The 19,266-nt window shown below is 38.1% G+C and overlaps 1 protein-coding gene across 3 annotated transcripts in view; it reads left to right on the top strand.

Annotated features, from left to right (window-relative positions):
- Nucleotides 1-19,266, top strand: part of PALLD (palladin, cytoskeletal associated protein) — a 185,481-nt gene that overhangs the window by 50,357 nt on the left and 115,858 nt on the right. For all 3 annotated transcript variants that reach the window (XM_026699722.2, XM_087936441.1, XM_087936440.1), the window contains 6 exons: nt 2,363-2,541; nt 6,843-6,903; nt 8,011-8,116; nt 11,141-11,215; nt 14,612-14,753; nt 15,424-15,447. In XM_026699722.2, the coding sequence (XP_026555507.2) occupies nt 2,363-2,541; nt 6,843-6,903; nt 8,011-8,116; nt 11,141-11,215; nt 14,612-14,753; nt 15,424-15,447 (587 nt within the window). The remainder of the gene's footprint in view (nt 1-2,362; nt 2,542-6,842; nt 6,904-8,010; nt 8,117-11,140; nt 11,216-14,611; nt 14,754-15,423; nt 15,448-19,266) is intronic.

Raw genomic sequence — 19,266 nt, 5'->3', positions numbered from 1 at the left:
TCTGGACTTTTAGTCTGTCATTTTTCAAAATTAAAGGTCAAAATACCATATTGCCTTTTATTTCCCTCCATTAAGTCTTTAAACTTGTATTTAAACTTCTTTCACTTAAGGATTGAAGGAAACTCACCTGGTACTGAACAACCTGTTGATCCAAAGACAGGTTCCTAACCCATTGGAGGCTGTGGTCTCCTTGTGAGGAGCAACTATATAGTGGACAATTTGAAGTCATCCTCTGAAAAGGATTATGAAGAGCTGGTCTGTTTAACAGGCTCTTCCTTCTGCTGTTAGTGGGGCCATCTTCAGTTTGCTATTTCTTCCCCAGAAGTTTTTTTTGGGTGTGTGTGTATGTGGCTGAATTGTGAAAATCCATTTTATCAGGATAGTTTTCATGGTGATTATAACTAATACATTATTTTGAGTTTAAAATCAGATAAATATTTGCAGTGGATTAAACTAGATTTAAATGAAATGCTATTAGAAATAGCAATAGTTTGGATATATTAATCTTAAGTATTTAGATAATGTCAATTATTGCCAGATACCTTATGCTTTATGAAAAATTCCTGAAATGTACATTTCAAAAAGTATGGTATTATTTCAGACATATATTTTTCAAAATTTTGTCCTTATTTTTCACTCCTTAAGTTTCACCTGTCAAGTGGGAGATAATTTTGCAGATTTAATTTTATACCTTTTAAATCTTTTTTGGTTAGAATATAGCTTAAATGTATATTTTCTGATTTTATCTTCATTATTTAAGTATAAATAATTTGTGTAATATTGTATGACATAAATATGTATGTGGTGGTTAGATTTGATTAATATAAAGAAAATATATAGTTTTTTTTCTTTTATATGCACACACACACACACACAAAGTAGTAGTGTAATATGCAAGATGATTGTATAAATATATACATTATATACATTATATAAATAAGAAAAATGCAGGCATACCAAACAAGAGAATGGTAACAAATGTTAAGAAAATTTGTATATATGTGTTTAGTAATAGCTTTAATCTTTGTAACCTCTTCATTTTTTTCATCTCATATAAAAGAAATAATGGATTAGCATTCGTAGTTAATGCTTCAAAGCCATATGTGTGCCTATGTCTGTGAGAGAATTTTAAAATATCCTTTCCAAATCTACATTTTTCAATCTCATGTTCTAAACCTGCTTTATGATTTGGGCATCTTTATAGCTAAATATACTGTGTGAAAGTCATTCTTGCTCTTTGAAATAAAAAAAATGGCTATTGAATGGGAGCCATCAAACTCATGGAATTTGAAACATTCCTTTATTTTTTTTTCAATATAACAAATTTAGGGTGAAGGAAGATATCTGTATTCCACTATGAAATTCTCTAAAAAACGTGGATTCCTCTGCCACAACTCCTCATTTAAAAATACTGTTTTTTATTCTTGTGAAAGACACTTTACTGCTTTTCTTTTATGGCGGTGCTGTTTCTTTTATTGGACTCATTAATATACACCAAACTCTGCTGCTTTCTAGGTATGCTTGGTTACCATTAATACCGCCCAGAATCATCACATCCCAAGGGAGAAGTTATGACCACACACATTTGAATGGCTGTATAAATATTGTTTTGATTTTGATACTATTCCTGCAACTTTCCTTAAACCTTTTACAGTAATAAATTCAGTGTGTTGTAAGGTGCCAAGCAAAAACATGAAAATGCTGAAAATGATATAAGCCAACATTTTTAAAAAGTATCTAGCCATGGAAAGTTTAGTTATTTTTTGTCTCCCAAATGTCAAGGAATATGGGACATTTGGGAACAGGAAGGTAAATTCTATGAGTTACTTTCAATTTCAATGCATGCATTTAGGAATCTATTTCTTTACTTAGAGCTTTGTTTTGCAGGGTCCCTTAATACATAGCAATATAGCTGTCTTGAGTTGTTTCGTTGAATGCATGTAGGCTACTGGAGCAGCAAGAAACGTGTCTTAAAGATGTTTTAAATGTCCATTCATTCCCAGCCAGCAAGACCAGTGGCAAATATTTGTGGAAACTATGCTGGAAACCATCTGGAGGATCCCTACATGCCTATTTCCTTCATGTTAGCTTATCAAAGCAAAGCTAATGAACAATTCATAACAACACGCTAATTATTATGCCTGCCAACTAGCAAGTAATGCTCTAAATGCATATAAACATGTTTCCAGAGAAGTCTGCAAAATGATCCTAACTTTGTAACAATTCAAATGCCAGTATCTAATGATTGAACAGTAGATTCTCGTGTAAAGGTCTGTTGCTGTTTTATAGTGTTTTTATTATCAATATTGGTAATGACTCTTTTTTTTTTGTCTTTCACTGTGCAATTGAATGTTGATCAAAGGTGGTTCTGTGAAGGTAAAGAACTACAAAATTCTCCTGATATTCAGATTTGTTCTGAAAGCGGAGGACTCCAAACACTCATTATAGCAGAAGCTTTTGAAGACGACACAGGGCGCTACTGTTGCCTGGCCTCCAATTCCCTTGGCTCTAGTTCTTCTTCAGCAGAATTATTTGTGGAAGGTAAGAAGATATGGCAATAAAAAGATCATGCATTGGATTCTGTTTCTACTACCATATTTATAACAACAGCTCTAGCTTTTACAAGTTTATGGGTCTGCACTCTGCAATCTCAATCTGCATGTCTAAATTGTCAATGTCTACAATGATTAAAAAGCCTAATGTTAATTGTTATAATTCTGCTATATATAGCAGTTCTTCTATTCTTAATTATACAAATTAGACTTTAAAAACTGTTTTTAAACAAAAACTGAGATGTTGTAAAACAAGGCAGAAAACCTTTTTTCCATAGGAGGGTACCCTGTTTATTTTTGAAGTCCAAGAACTGCTGGGGCGACAGTGATGGTGTGGTCATGTCTATAGTGGCAACGAGTTGTATTTGATATTTTGATATTTTGATATTTTCAAAGTGTATTATAAGCAGTATAGTTCTCATGAAGGCTTTCCAATTCATAACATGGTCTGACTCAAAGCAACATTTTCTGGCAAAATGGTTTCGCTCACCACCACCCATATCCCTGTCAGTTACAAATTTGTCACCTTCCCATCTCTGGGCATACATACAAAGCAATAAGATGAGGTGTCAAACTCAATTTCATTGAGGGCTGCATCAGCATTATGACTGCCTTCAAAGGACAATGTAAGACTAGGATGATTCACAGCGGCCAGATCGGCATGGCTGGGTGGGCACAACAGGGTCACTGCAACTAGGTGGACGTGGCTGGGTGGGCATGGCCAACTCGACATCACCCACTGGGCGTGGTTCACTCAGGACAGCTGGGTCAGGATGGAACAAGTCGTACTGGCTAACTCGATATGGGGACAATTCAGTGCCCCACAAGCTCCTTGCCTCCTCAAACTGCTGGCAGCAAAGTATCTGTGCACACACCCACGCCCACACTCTGAATTCTAAGTTTGGGAAGCTTTATCCACAGAAGGAGGAGAGAACTGTTCCCCAAGCCCAGGCATGATTAGCAGTTTGCAAGTTCAGGTGTAGATAAAGGCTCTAAGCTTGGAATGGTGTGTGTGTGTGTGTGTGTGTGTGTGTGTTGTGCACGCCCAAGTACAGCACACCAAAGGAGACTTTCTTCTTCCAATCCTAAACATTGTTGGTGTTTCCCTATCTGGTGCCCCCACCCAGCAAAGCAGGAGGCAGAGGATGATGCTGTTGAGGAGAAAGTCTGAAGAAGCAGTTTCTTCTGAGTCTAACTTCTGCCTTGACAGATCTCTGGAGAGCAAGAGGAGGAGGCAGGGGAGCAGTGCTCCCCAGTCCTGCACGAGAGAGGCTGCCCCTTCTCAAAAGGAATCCCCATTTCCAATTATGTATGGTAAGGATGCTGGCTTATTGGGGCAGCCTTCCCTCATGCAGCTCCCACCACCACCACCATCTCCTCCTCTCCAGAGATCTGTCAAGGCAGAAGTTGGACTTGGAGGAAACTGCTGCCTGAAAACGTTTTCTTCTACACTTCCACATGCAGCAATGTCATCCTCTGCCTCCTGTGGAGGGCCAGGCAAGGCCGGGAGTGGGGATCCAGAGGTCTCCAGCCTAGGTAAGGTGAGACCAGGGTGAGCTCCAAAGCTTTGTCCACCAGAGGAGCCTTGCCATCCCTCTCAGGCCATGTGGAGGTCCCCCGGATGGCAGCATAGGCTGCCTGGAGCCCTGGGTAGTAAAGGGTAAGGACCCACCTGGTCCTCAAGCTCTTGGGGCACTGGGACCCCACAGCCCAGCCCGGCTTCTGGGGGACCTGGCCATGCTTAGCTCCTCCTTGAGGTTACTGCTGCTGTGCTCGCTCTTCTTGGCCAGGTTGCTCATGGTGAGTGTGGGAGGGCAAAGTGCATGGGTCAGAGGGAGGCCCACTCCCTATCCATACAAGGAGACCTGGCTTTACAAGCAAATCATTCTCAACAATCAGATGGGAGACCACCAGAAGTGGGCAAGGAGATGGCAGAAGGGCAGCTGGGTTGCTGGCGGCCAAGTGCTAAGGCAGGACTTCGCTTAGACCTTCCCACCCTCTCATTCCAATCTCCTTCCTTCCTCTCTCCCTCCCTTCATCTCTCCCTCCCTCCTTCTCATTCCCATCTTCTTCCTCCCTCCCTCCGTGCTCAGGAAGGGACAAGGGGAGGGGGAGAAAGTGGCAGCACTGCTGGTGGCCGTGGCTTTACCACACGGGGGTGGGAGGCAGAGTGGGGGCCATCCCAGTGAAAGGGAAGCGCTAATGGGTTGAGGGGGTAAACAGGACATGGAGGCTGAGCAGGTGAATAGGCCATGGAGACAGCGGAAGCACTGGTGTAAGGTATGGCACTGCTGCTAGGGCTCCACTATATGCTGATCTGCAACTTCATGGTTGCCACTCAGAACATGGTCAGCCTTAGATTTGGGCCATGGAGCTACCCTGGAGACAGTGAGAAGCTGACCCCCACTGCCTTACCCCTGGCCTGGACAGGGCATTTCTCCTGGGCATATACATAGAAGCAGTGGTGGGATTCAAATAATTTAACAACTGGTTCTCTGCCCTAATGACTGGGTGGGAGTGGCTGGGTAGTCATGTGACTGGGTGGGCGTGGCCAACTTGATTGGTCTCACCCTTAGGAAATTTCTCCTTAGTCCAACTCACAATAAATTAGCAGAATAAAATAGCACTATTCCAATATTTAGAATAGAATAGAATATCAGAGTTGGAAAGGATCTTGGAGGTCTTCTAGTCCAATCCCCTGCTTAGGCAGGAAACCCTGCACCAATTCAGACAAACGGTTATCCAATCTCTTCTTAAAAACTTCCAGTGTTGGAGCATTTACACCTTTTGGAGGAAAGTTGTTTCACTGATTAATTGGTCTGTCAGGAAATATGAGGGGCTCCTACAACAATGAGGGAGTCAATCTATTTTCCAAAGCACCAAAAAGCACAACAAGAAACAATGGATGAAAACTAACCAAAGAGAGAAACAACCTAGGACTAAGGAGAAATTTCCTAAGGGTGAGACCAATCAACCAATGGAATAACTTGTGTTCAGAAGCTGTGGTGCTCCATCACTAGAGGCTTTCAAAAAGAGTGAGGGAAATATACCCCGAAAGGAACCACTAAAACAATGCAGAAAACTTAAAACAGCCATTCCCCCTTAAAAAAAAAGTCAACCCCAAAGCAAATGCAGCAGCTGAGAGGGAAACTAAGAGCAGCTGCTCATGCCAATTGAAAGCCTGGGTGTGCTGCCAAAAGCCATTAACCCTTCCAATGCTCTTATTCTATGTTCTCTATGTTCTATATTGGGTGCTTCACAGCAGAAGCAACAAAGCTGGCTGGACCACACATGCATTATATTCATGGCCTGTATGATCAAGCTGCACCACTGCCCTATCCTGTATCTTTCCCCCCCAGGAAGACACAAGAAGTAGCCAATACTGCAGCATCTATAAAAGGTCTTGGGGAACTCAGGGAGTATCAGCTGATCACAGAAGTGTTACTTAATACTCTTTATAATGAAAATGTTTGTTATCTTGTCCTTCTTCCTGAAGAGAAGAGGTTAATCCCATCCCAAGATGAGTGATTGATGGGTTTCCCTGCTCTAATCCTGTCAGTTTCTGTTGCTTATTGGCTTGATTCAGCATGCATTGGCTGCATTCCAGCTGCGACTGTTAAGTGGTTCTTGGCTATTAACTGAAGGGAGGGACAGAGAGAGAGAGAGAGAAAAACTACTCTTGCACTTTATTTTTAACCAGTTCTCCGAACTGTATGAGCAATTCACTAATGGTTGGGGGGAAAACGATGAGAACCTGTTAAATCCCACCTGTGCATAGGAGGTGGAGAGTGCTTCTCCACTGACCATCTTGCCCCACAGATCGAACAAGTTCAGAGCACTTGAGTGCCTGGCAAGGTTGGGGTGGGCACTGTCCCTGGGCAGGTCCTTCACTGTCTTCAGGGCGGTCCTGCAAGTGAGATCTAACCACATTTTTGGTCTGGCCTGCGGGCTTTGAGTTTGACATTTCTGAACTAAGATAAGGACACTTATTATTTTTGCTTTCCAAGAAAGTAGATGGATTTTGTATGGAATTCAAGAGTTTTATGAGAACCAGACATAAATTCTAGCTTTGTAGACCGCTGATTTCTTTTCATGTGTCTTAATATTAAAAACTTTAAATTTAATAAATTACAGTAATTGGATGGGACAAGACTGGTGAGCACCAAAGTGCCATGGAAAATTTAGCAATACTGAAATCATGAAGATTGTCTTAAATATTCTGTTTATAAACATGCAGCTGTGTTACACCTGATGTTATCACTAATGATTCTGTTTCTTACTTTTCTGCAGGTGGCAGTTCCTCAGATTCTGATAGTGAACATTTCAAAACAAAATCTGGAGCCATGCCCCAGTGAGTTTACAGAACAAAACCAACTATGTTGTGTTTAATGTTTCTATGGCCATCTGAAAGGATAATTGCTAAGCTGTTCTGCTTCATATCTTCCTCCTGTAATCACTTTACGCAGGGAAAGAATTAACTACTGTTAATCAATAATCAAGTGCTGTTGATGTATTGGATTGAACCTTGACCATAGGATGACTATGAAGGCTATTTTTTTAATATTCCCAAGATGGATTCCAAGCATATCAGTTAGATTATCTTTGTTGTGATGTATAGCTGGGGTTTATATGTAAGAAATCTTTCCTAAAATACAAAGAATTTGATGGGGAAATATTAGGTTAGAGTTTCATTGCTGCACTGGAAACATATTAAGCTGCAGTTTTCTACTTATTGAAGAAATAGACAGTGGAAAATGTAGCTAATTGGTTACAGGTCCCTAATCAGAATGTTTTATACTAAGTAATCAGCTGATTTAAGCAGCCTGGCATACAAAAGTTACTACTTTTATCTACTAGAACAATGCGAATACTACGTCTGAATTGGATGGCATAGAAATGGGGTACTGCAATGATGAGAATGCCTTATTTAATTTAAACTTTTGACAGCAAATTTACTAAGGAAAAGTTCTACACCCACAATCTTTGTATGACTGTTAGAACAAAAATATAACCATCACTTCAAATGTGGAATGCCTGTTTTTTCTTTTTTTAGAAAAAATTAATGAAAAAGGTAAAAAAATTGAGAAATCAGCTTTGAAAGGAAAAAAAAATGCACTTGCTTTACTTTAAGATGTGTATAATTACAGCTTGGAGCAATTTCTAACATTAAAATGTTAGCTGATTGAAGAATAAGGGTTCAAAGCAGTGCTGGTAGCACCGATGAGTAGCAGAGACCAAACCGTTTCTTTCCAATGCTCTGCTGTTGGACCATTCTCTCCCATCCTAACCTTTATTCCTATTCACTACCACTTAACAGGGTGGAAAATGAGTGTGGAACTTAGCGATTGAATTAGTCATGAGAATAGAGTCTACGGTGTTCTATTTCATGAAATGGGAAGCATTGTTTGAGCACACTAAATGACTTTCTCTCTGCGTTTTGATTTGTCCATTTATTCAGAGCTCAAAAGAAAAGCACTTCTGTTTCCTTGACAATTGGATTGTCATCCCCAAAGTCTGGAATTACTACAGCAGTAATCCAGCCTATCTCTGTGCCTAATCAGCAGGTATATATTTATGTGCTACTTTAAAACCTAGAATATTTATTACATTTATTATTTATGTATTGTTATTTAGCATATGATGAGAATATGACAGAAGAGAAGTAAACATATAGACAGAGTCCATGTGATTATCAATATAACCTCTATGGGGGTGTGCAGTGGCCTCATAATTGGATGTCCACCTATCCAGGCAATTGCTTCATGCAGATCTTCTACAGAACTGGGGAATTAATTAAATTATTATTAAATTAATAATAACATATAGATATATCCTGCAACTATAGGAGCTTTCCTTCTTTTCTGCCTTGGATTCTTCTATTCTCGATGCACTTATTTTATGAAGTGTTGTTACTCACCTTCCTGTACAAGGTTCAGGTATGAGACCATTAATGTAGAAATAATTTTTAAGGGAACATGGCAGACTACAGGTAGTTCTCAACTTACAGCACTTCATTCAATGACTGTTCAAAGTACAACACTGAAAAAGTGACATGACCATTTTTCACAGTTAACAACTATTGTAGCGTCCTCATCGTCACATGTCCAAAATTCAGATGTTTGGCAACGGATTCATATTTATGATGCTTGCGTGTCCTAGGGTCATGCGATAACTTTTTATGACCTGACCCGCAAAGTCAACAGATAACAGATAATCAGAGTTGGAAGGGACCTTGTAGGTCACCTAGTCCAACAACCCCCTCCGCCCAAGCGGGAGACCCTACACCATTTCTGACAGATGGCAGTCCAATCACTTCTTGAAAGTCTCAAGTGATGGCGCTCCCAGGGAAGAGAGATTTACTTAACAACCATATTAATAATTTAACAACTGCTGTGGCAAAAAAAGGACATAGAAGGGGGCAAAACTGAAAAATTTTGGGCTTAATTGTAGTTGTAAGTTGAGGACTATCTGTACTTGCATTTGGGTATTTGTATTCATTGATTGATTCTACAAAACTAAAAATTGAGCCTTTTGTGGTAAATTTATTATAGATACATTCATTAGGAAGATAGAATTAGGTATGGTTTTATGTAAGTATATCCATGAATCAGTGCTTCTCATTTCCTGACATTTCCTGAAAAGCTTGATCATTTATATGATGAATATACAGAGTTCCCCAAAGATTGAGGACCATAAATTTAAAATAATCACTTTTGGAAATTGTCTTCATTTTCTTAATATGGAGTATCTTCCTCAATTACATATTTTTCCATGTTCTTTTTTATGTTCATTGCTTTCTTCACAATTCAATATATATTTCTTTTTGAAAGCCTTTTTTTAAGAAAATTAAGCCACTACATTCAGTTCTCCTCACCATACAGAGACTCATATAACATTTGAGCAGCCAGAAAACTACTGTGGCTCATCCTTCACAATTCCAGATCATAGTTGAGAAAACTGCAACATAGCACCTGTTCATACTAACTGAATATCAATACTAATGTAGCCGGAACCTTAAAGAAGCATATAATGTAGCTGTTTAAAGTAATACCAGAAGCTGTTCTGAGACCTTGAGTGTGACATATTTCTTATTTTTCTTTTTTCAGGGATCATATTTCAATATTTGTTCAGACTTTCCCAAACTATGGTGTTTAATGTTGTAAAAGTTGCAAGTCAATATTATTGTTAATGGTCTTACACAGTGGTGGAATTCAATTTTTACTACTGGTTCTGTGGGCGTGGCTTGGTGGGCATGGCTTAGTGGGTGTGTGACTGGGTAGGCAAGGCCAACAAAAAGAAGATATACCAAAAAGTAGTTTATTGAACTTCAATTCCCAGAATTCCCAAGGCAGCAATGTAGTTCGCCCCTCTTAAACTTGCCAAGACTGAAAAATGCTGATCTACAGAGTGGGATTTTTCCATTCCTCTTTTACTGGTTCTTACTTGTAAGCAATCATAATGCAAAATCCTCACTTCCACCCCATTCCAGAGCAACCATCATTCCCTCACTAACCTGCTTTCCAGATCTGTTCTCCTGTGTGTAGGGCAACAAAAGAAGACCATGTGACTTACCAATTTAAAAAAAGGTTCAGTCAGACCCCCCAAACTTCTTGTGGGAAGGGAGATCTCACAAAATTGGAAGGTCTGACTGAACCTTTTTTTAAATTGGTAAGTCACATGGTCTTCTTTTGTTGCCCTGTACACAGGAGAACGGAACTGCAAAGCAGGTTAGTGAGGGAATGATGGTTGCTCTGGAATGGAGTGGAAGTGTGGATTTTGCATTATCTTTGCTCTGGGATGGGATGGAAGTGAGGATTTTGCATTATAATGCAAAACCCTCACTTCCACCCCATTCCAGAATACCCACAATTCCCTCACTAACCTGCTTTCCATCTCTGTTCTCCTGCATGCAGGGCAACAAAAGAAGACTATGTGACCATGAGTTAAAAATAGTTCAGTTAGACCTTCCAACTTCTCCGGGGAAAAACGATCTCGTGGATGGTCTGACTGAACTGACTGATTGGCTTCCCAGCTGGTCCATTGCTACCTCCCAGCTGATCAGTACGGCTCCCAGTCATGCAGCCTCCCCACCTGACAGGCAATCCTGGTGGGTGGGGTGATTCAGCAAGCAGGTGGGTGGGGGCAGGGCCAGCCAGAGGTAGTATTTGCCGGTTCTCCGAACTACCCAAATTTTCCGTTACGGGTACACCAGAACCAGTACGAACCAGCTGAATACTACCTCTGGTCTTAGAGCATATAAATTAGGAATGACAGATTTCATGGAATTATATTCTTAGTGACATTCGTATTAATTAGGGTTCATATAAATTATCAAAGTGTAAAAAGCTAGGGACACTTTTGAAAATGGTGTATCACCATTGATAATTCAGTGTCATTGCTTAGTCACATAAATATATCTTTATGAGTTCAGTCTGAAATACTAATTTTAATATGTTTATGCTATATTCACCAATAGAAAATGAGAGAAAATGAGAATTGAAATATACTTTATATTATTGTTTAAATTGCACTTTATATTATTAATGGTGCAGATATGCTTTAAAATATCTGCATATGATATTTTACAGGTTCAAAGTCCTACTTTACATCTCTGCAAATTAGATGGATCAAAGCCAACCCATGCTGCACCTATTTTTACAAAGGTCTGTTTTCTCAACCAATATTCTGTCCCCAAACCATGTGACTATGGATAATTTAAAGCCTAGAAGAGCGGTAAACAAATAGAATTGGGGTTTTTTTTTGTCTGCCAATTTTCCCAATGGGGCACTAAGCATTCTTAGGAATTATGGGGATTGAGAGATGGCATTTCTGGAAAGCAACTGGTTTAGATGGGTGATTTATACTATTGGAAAAAAAATGGATTTTTTTTTTCAGAAATACTTTTTTCTGAAATCTTAGCTTCCACTACTTGCACATTATAAGATGGAATGGGCTAGTCTTGGACTGCGTGCAACTTTCTAACATCTCAAGCTTTGGAAACTGAATACGATAAAATTTGGTACACTTTTAGGTGCAGTTTTGATACATGGTACATTTTTTTTTGTTTTTTGTTTTCCACAAAATTAAGAGCTGGAACAAAAGTGGAAGACAAAATGCCCTAAACCGCACCCTTAAATATTCCACAAATCCTGAAAAAAAATCCCTAAGTTAGGCTGCAGAATGGTTTCTGGACCTTAAGAGATTGGGGTATAAATGTGAAGATTTTAGGATTCAAGTCACTCCATAATTACTTCTCACCACCCTAAGAGCCCTCTCTTCATCTTTTTAACTAATTTTAACAGTATTTAATCTTCCTTGCCTCCTTCTAAATTTTTAGTTCTTACATGCCGCTTTATTAACATTTTATTGTATAGTTCCTCTCTGAGGGAGATGGGTGATTCAAAAATGTCAGAAATAAATAAAAAATAAAACAGAAAGCCGGAACATCTGAAATTTTTGCAACTTTTTCCATTCACTTTTTATTTTCCAAATTACAATTTTTGTATGTTTTTTGAAAATATTTGGATAATGCATAAGTACTTATACATAAAATAATTGCTACTAGTGTGGAAAAGGTGCTGTACAGATAATTTTTTTTCATAATTTTTTTTTCTTGATAAAGTCAAAGGTGGAAAACATGTTATAAAAGACATGTGGGTTGGTGTAGAGTATAGAGATGGCCTTGAAGATGGAATTGAACTACCATTCATCAGCTTTAGCCTGGAGAGAGTGCGGGAAAACTTCAACATTGCTTTCCCTTAATTCTCTCAGTATAAGAGCAGATGGGAAGGGAAAGAATTTTTATGAGACTTTTAAGATTCTGCTATTGCATATTATAATTTTATAGTAGACTATATAGTGTAACTCTGTTTCCTGACCTGATCTCCCTCAAAAGTCCTCTAGTTCCACACAGTAGATAACAGTTGTTTTGGATCTCCTATAAAGTTTCATAAAGGAACTACATCAATTCCACAGCAAAAAGCATTGTCTAGAAATATACATTGTTATAAAGCTTCTGCACATTGAAATTTCATTTCCTTGATATTAACTTAGGAAATATCTGTGTTTCATAGATGCTGAATGATAGATAGATACATAGACAGACAGACAGACAGACAGACAGACAGACATAGGCAGGCAGGCAGACATGGGCGGGCAGGCAGGCAGATAGGTTAATAAATGAAATTTCCACAGCTGTAAGTGTGCTGTTCAGACAGTATATAGGTAATTGGGAATTGAGATAGTTAGGTTAGAATTGGGAGCTGTCCCCTTAAGGGAATGCCTCATGGTAAATATAGTTAATGCATCATGGGAAATGTAGTTCATGTCATGTGGTCTCATCTGTAATCCTGATTGGTCACTGAATTGACCCTTGCTTGGTTGGGGGAGTTTCCTTTACTCTTGCTCGGACCCCAGCATCATGCCGGTGTCTCACCCTTTGCCCCATCATTATGGGATGAAAGATCACTATTCTTTTACACTATGAAGTCAGCTGTGCAAAGAGTTGGACATTAGATGAATCTCAACATAACCGTGAGTTACACCTTGAGAATGCCTTGTGATCCAATAAAGAAACTTTGTATGGAAGCCTTTATAGAGTTGACTGTCTGTCTGTCTTTATATTCAGCTAGCAGTCTAAAGACAGAACAGTAAGCATCTGATCACAACATAACTTGATCATCACAAGGTTTATCCCAATACTGGGACTCTTTGTTTAGAAAAGTATTTCTTTTTTCAGAACCCAAGAGCGAGGTTCCTTAGTAACTTATATGATATATATAACAAGATATATGAACTTCAACTTGCTGGGAAATCTGATCAAGACAAGACGAAAGAGAAGAGAGATATGTTGACCTAGACCAGGAGTGTCAAACTCGATTTCATTGAGGGCCACATCAGGGTTGTGTTTGACCTCATGGGAGTGTGTGGAGTGTGTGTGGCCAGCTCAACATCACTTGGTAGGGGGCACCTGTGGTGACCCGGATGGATCCATTGTCTCCAGCGGAGGAAGGCGAAACTAGGAAGAACGTCAAACTCTTGTCCTCCAGAGGGGGGCCTTGCTGTCTGCTGGTGGCCAAGTGCTAAGGCAGGACTTTCTTTCCTTCCTTCCTTCCTTCCTTTTTTTCCTTCTTTTTCCTTCCCTCTTCATTCTCCTTTCTTCTTTCCTCCCCTTTTTCCTTCATTTTCCTTCCTTGCTCTCTTCCAATCTTTCTTTTTCTTTGTCTTTCCTCTTTCCCTTTCTCCTTTCCTGTCCTTTCTTAGATATTCAAATGCAAAAGGGGAAATATTTCTCCTTTTGTTTTGCTTTGCTTTTAGTTTGTTTTGCTAGCCCTTTTTGCCAGCGAAAATGAAGGGGGTGGTGGCCTAGACAGACTCCTGAAGCCCTCTGCCAGCCTTGCTTTTGGCCCGGATGGCCTCCTGAAGACCTCTGCAAGTAAAAACGGAGCCCGGGGGGCCACGCGCAGGTCCATTTTTGCTGGCAAAGGGCTGGAGGAGGTCATCCAAGCTCCATTTTTGCTGGCAGAGATACCGCAGGCCAGTCCTTCATCGTTTCCATGGCTGCCCCAGAATTAAGCACTCCATGGACTGGATCCAGCCCACGGCCTTGAGTTTGACACCCCTGACCTAGACTTAAGACACTAGTTCAGCAACCCTCAGCCTTTTGGGTACCAGGGATTGGTTCTGTGGAGAGAGGTTTTTCCATGGACCGGAAGGGGTGTAGTTTGGTGTACTGCCTGTATCCTGCAGACGGAGCTTCGCTTTTTTGCATGATACGGTTTCTGGCATGCCGTGGATTGGTGCTGCTCCATGGACCAGGGGTTGGAGACCCCTGCGCTAGTTTAGTTGAAAATAAAAGCTGCACTATCCAAATAAAGAATTGGAAAAAATAATAACATAATAAATAATAAACAAGTAAAATATTTCAACAGCTGCTGTTAATTGCCAATGTTGGTGTTATGATTTGCCAATGTTAATGTTACTTTTTCTGATTGACACTCTCTATTTTTCTGATAGACATTCTGTATTTTCATTAGCTTATTTGTATATCAAACTTTCAGGAACTTCAAAATTCAACAGCAAATGAAGGAGAAGTAGTTGTATTTGAGTGTAGAGTAAGAGGAGCACCTTCCTTGCACGTTCTCTGGTTTCGTCAAGGGGTTGAAATTCATGATTCTCCAGACTTCCGAATTCTTCAGAAAAGTAAGTGCCTGCCGAAATGAGTAAATTGACATTTGAAATTAGAGAACAAGAGGATAAACAATTTTATATGATATGGGATTTATTTTATCAATGGTTAGATAAAAAGACATGGTAAAGAGATTAGTAAGCCTTACAATAAAAGTTAATAGATTGATATAGAATACAATATAAAATATATAAACATTGGATGAATGTATAAGATTAAATCATAATGAAAATTAGAATATCTTGTATAAAATGATGGCAGAATAGTCAAATGAATGTTTAATAATTGATATTGTATAAGCACAAGCTAGATTGATAAGGTGAGGATTTATATAACTTGTGAGTAATGGTAAAAAAAAGATAGCACAAAAGATTGTAACCAACTGACACACTGTATGTATATAATTGAAAGAGGGTTTTATGTTTTATTCATATGTTTGTTGTAAAAAATAAAAACTTTGTTTAAAAAAAAGAAAAGAAAAGCAAGTGCCGATTATTTTCCCATTAAAGTAGACATGCAGTAAAAATATACAAATGTGAAATTATTATTGTTTTTAACTGTATTCTGAATTTAAAGTTCTTAAAATTTGAAGGCTTATTATCTTTTGCATAATAACATTTCTAATGCACTTTATTCTTCCTGCTTCTCTTCCTTAACCTGTGGTTTGGATGATGTCATAAATAGAACCACGTTCTACAGCAGAACCTGGTAAGCATCACATTTTTAAAAGTATTGATTTCTTGTATCGTAGTTAAAATATTTTGTGAAGAGCTAGTAATAAGCAACTCTTTTGGAGGCAGTCTTTTCTTCTTATGATCTTATAAATATTAGTTTCTTTGGAGGGATGAGGGTTAAACTGGTGCAGCTCCGGAGCTCACTCTTTCCAATAATAACTTTATAAGAATTAGAGAAAACTAAAATACATATTACAGCAATATTACAGTTCATGGGGTTTAGTTGAATGTTTATTCCAGTCCCCAAGGTGGGTCTAGAACAACTCGCTGTAGCCAGCATGCCACTGCCAACTTGCCACAACCAATTTCCCATGGCCAACTTGCTGCAATAAACTTGTCACAGCCAACTCACCATGGGACAACTCACTACAGGTCAAGAGTTACACTAGTATCAAAGAAATGGTGGAATAAAATCATTAAAGAAAGGATGCAAAAGGAGGGATAAAATGAAATGTGAATGTCAAAAATTAAAATAATTTATAAATTCTTTTAAAAAATTAAATTGCATTTCTGACCTGTCCTATGGTGAGTTGTTCCATGGTGAATTGTCCCACAGCAAGATGGTGGTGTTGAGTTGGCAGTGGTGAGTTGCCCCATTCTGCCCCAAGGGTTTATTTTTTGTACTGATGGTATGTTTTAAAAACCTACAGTAATAAATAGGAAACAGGATAATTGCTATTTATACATCTCTGATACATGACATTTGTAACTTACCTCCCCAAAATCTCAGTTGACTATATGCTAGTGGTTAGGCACTAGGGAATTAAAAGCAGAAGAAAGGGGAAGGGAAGAAAATTTGGAGATTCAGGAAATTGAAAATCTATGAAACAGATTTTTTAAAATCATTTAAGTTCTATCAGCTTAATGTGTTTTACACTCCTTTCTTTGTCTAGACAGAAATCAGCCTGCAACAACAAATCTTTTCAGACTGTTTGAAAAATTAATAGCCAGACAAATTATTTAAGGCCAACAACACAGTTTGTCAAATGACCTGTTCAGTACTATGTTATTTTGACATTTTGACTTTATGTGGATTGACTCCTTCAAAGTAAAGTTCCTTTAACAAAGGAGAAAAAGAGATCTACAGAATCATTTGCCAGCTGCTGATGCTTTGGCCATTACTCAGCTGTCTGGAAGGAGCCACAAAGAATATTGAATTTCTTTAACACAATTGTATTTTGATACATTAAAAAAATCAATATCTTTTTCTTTTTTGGTCAATGGATCATCAGGGACTTGTTAAATAATAAAAGTTTTCAGAATACTTTATTTCATTGGATTTATATTTTGAACATTCACATAGTAAAACCCACTCCAAGTTTTTATCAAACTCTCTTAGTCTCCGACTATCTTCTGTTTTCATGGATCTAGAAAAGGCTTCTTAGCAAATGAAATCTATATATTAATTGCAGAAGGTGTTTAACCAGCTCTCTCTGTAATTTTTATTGCCATATTAATATCACACTATTTACTGAGAATTGTGCAGTTGCTAATCAATATAATTGTTTTATCAAGATACATGAAATTGTATTCCACAAAATAATCACATTGAATTTTACAGAAATAACTTGTTTAATACTGCTTATATCGTAAGATCTCTGTAACTGGGGGAGACAAATACAGTCTGCTTATTTTTTGTATTTCATTGTTATTTAGATCAGCTAAAATTAATGCATGTAATACCAAGTAATATCAAGCCTTACCATATTTTTCAGACTATTCTGTAAGTCAACAGAAACTGTTGAAGTGTCTAAAGGACATACTGATTTTTTCTTTTACATTCAGTGTCTAAAGGACATACCAATTTTTTCTTTTACATTCAAGGCATCTCCAACATAGAATATCTTCAATACATGGCTATGTATCACTATATCCAAAAGTGAAAACAGTTTCAAATAAAAATATGTCACTGACTTTAGGGGGAATGTGTTTATAGATCTTAGATTGCAATTTAGAAGTAAATCATGCCTTTCTTTTTAAGAACTCCAAGTGAAACATCAACCACACTGATTTTGGGTACAAGATAATTAGAGGGCATTATGATATATTTCTCATTAAATTATTTTGAGTATGCAGTATTCATATTTTAAAATTATTTTCCCTCCCTTTGGAGCAATTCTACATCATCTTTTAAATGATGCTACAAAGTTGTTTACAAACACATCATGCAGGCAGGTTTTAGCAGAAAATTAGATTTGTTTTTCAGGGAGAAAAAATGAAATTAACTTTGCATAATGTGCAATATGAACACATATTAGCTAATTAAAGCTGAGTTTTAAAAACTTGGCTCAAAGGCTGGTATTCTCAATTAATATGAAACACAATGGGGATGATGTAATAAACTTACTATTTGTTAGCTGCAGCCAATACTTAACATTATCTATGCATTGGATCATTAAGGTTTGACTAAAAACTATGTTTAAAGCAAATCATGTATGAACTTAGACACTTTTTGCCATTAAACAGAATTTATTACAGTAATAAGATGGGAAGGACTTATAATAAATGCGGGGATACAAGCTTTTATTTTGGTCTGTGTCGGTGGACAACTAGTATAGAAGTCCTGAATTATGTAATCTATTATTATTAGAAAAGAATATTCAGAATAGCAGATGATGCTGGAAAGCCAAGTGATGGTTAGTTCAGGCTGGCATTGCTTCTAAATAAAGGTACAGTATAGAAAAGATTGAGTTAGATTGTATTTGGGTGCAGATTTTAGCCCTTTCTTAAATGAATAAAAAGGTTGGAATGTAAGCAAATACCCTGGTTGCCCAAATAACCAGGAGTTTTCAGTTGTACTTCTGGCTATTGGGAAAAAGGCTTTTATGTGCTATCTCAAGAGCCTTGATACCCATCTGAACTGAATTATTTTAACTAGAATTTTTAAATTTTATGGATGATTACATAGTAAATACATTATCTTAATCTTATTTGGCATAAGCTGCTTAAGAATGGCTATAATAGAAGATATGTACACACATGTGTAGGTATATATTGTAAAATTGTCATACTATAAACCATTAGTGCTTCTGAATGCTTGAGTATCTTGGGTAAGGAGAAGAATTAGTCCTGAAGCAGTCACAGGAAAGGCCAACTGAATTTAGAGGGAATTAAATATTGTTCCATATGTTGTATTTTTTTATCAGCATCCAATTCCAAGCCAATTTTAACGTAAGGCTCATCTGCAATAAAATACAGGTAGTCATTGAGTTACAAATGTAATGGAGCCTGCCAAGTACATTCATAACCCAAGGATTTGTAGGAGTGAATCACGTAACTTGACTGCGATTACTCCCTCCTTTCACCCATACATTTGCTAATCAAATGCACTGGGCGTAAGTGCACATGAGGCCTTCCCTCTGCAAAGCCTTTTGCAGTGGATGTTGTGCAGGCCTTGGTTCATAGAGAACAGAGACCTAAAGTACTGTAGTGTGAGATCATGCAAGATCAGTAGCACAAGATTTCGAGAAGAAGAGATATATCAGAAAGACCAGGTTACTTTATCTATTTGTAAAGTTAATTACGAATGACAGCAGAGATTTCACACTACTGATCTTGCATGATCTCTCACTACTTTAAGCGTCTATTTTCTGCATATGCACTGAAGCAGGCAAGGAAACTGATGGCTCACTAGTTTGTAACAAGGTAAGTGAGTTTCCACAGGCCCAATAGCTTTGGAGTCCCGGTGGAGGTGAGGGATAGGCAGGGTGAATGCTGTAGTGCCTCTGCTGTCATTTGTAAGCGTGAATGACGACCATGGTGCTGTAACATTTGTAACTTTGGGTTGTAAGTA

Source organism: Pseudonaja textilis, chromosome 6, assembly GCF_049901715.1.
Source record: "Pseudonaja textilis isolate UNSWEBS1 chromosome 6, rPseTex1.2, whole genome shotgun sequence".
Lineage (NCBI taxonomy): Eukaryota > Metazoa > Chordata > Lepidosauria > Squamata > Elapidae > Pseudonaja > Pseudonaja textilis.
The sequence above is the reverse complement of the archived record's forward strand: the minus strand, read 5'-3'. Positions and strand labels throughout refer to the sequence as shown.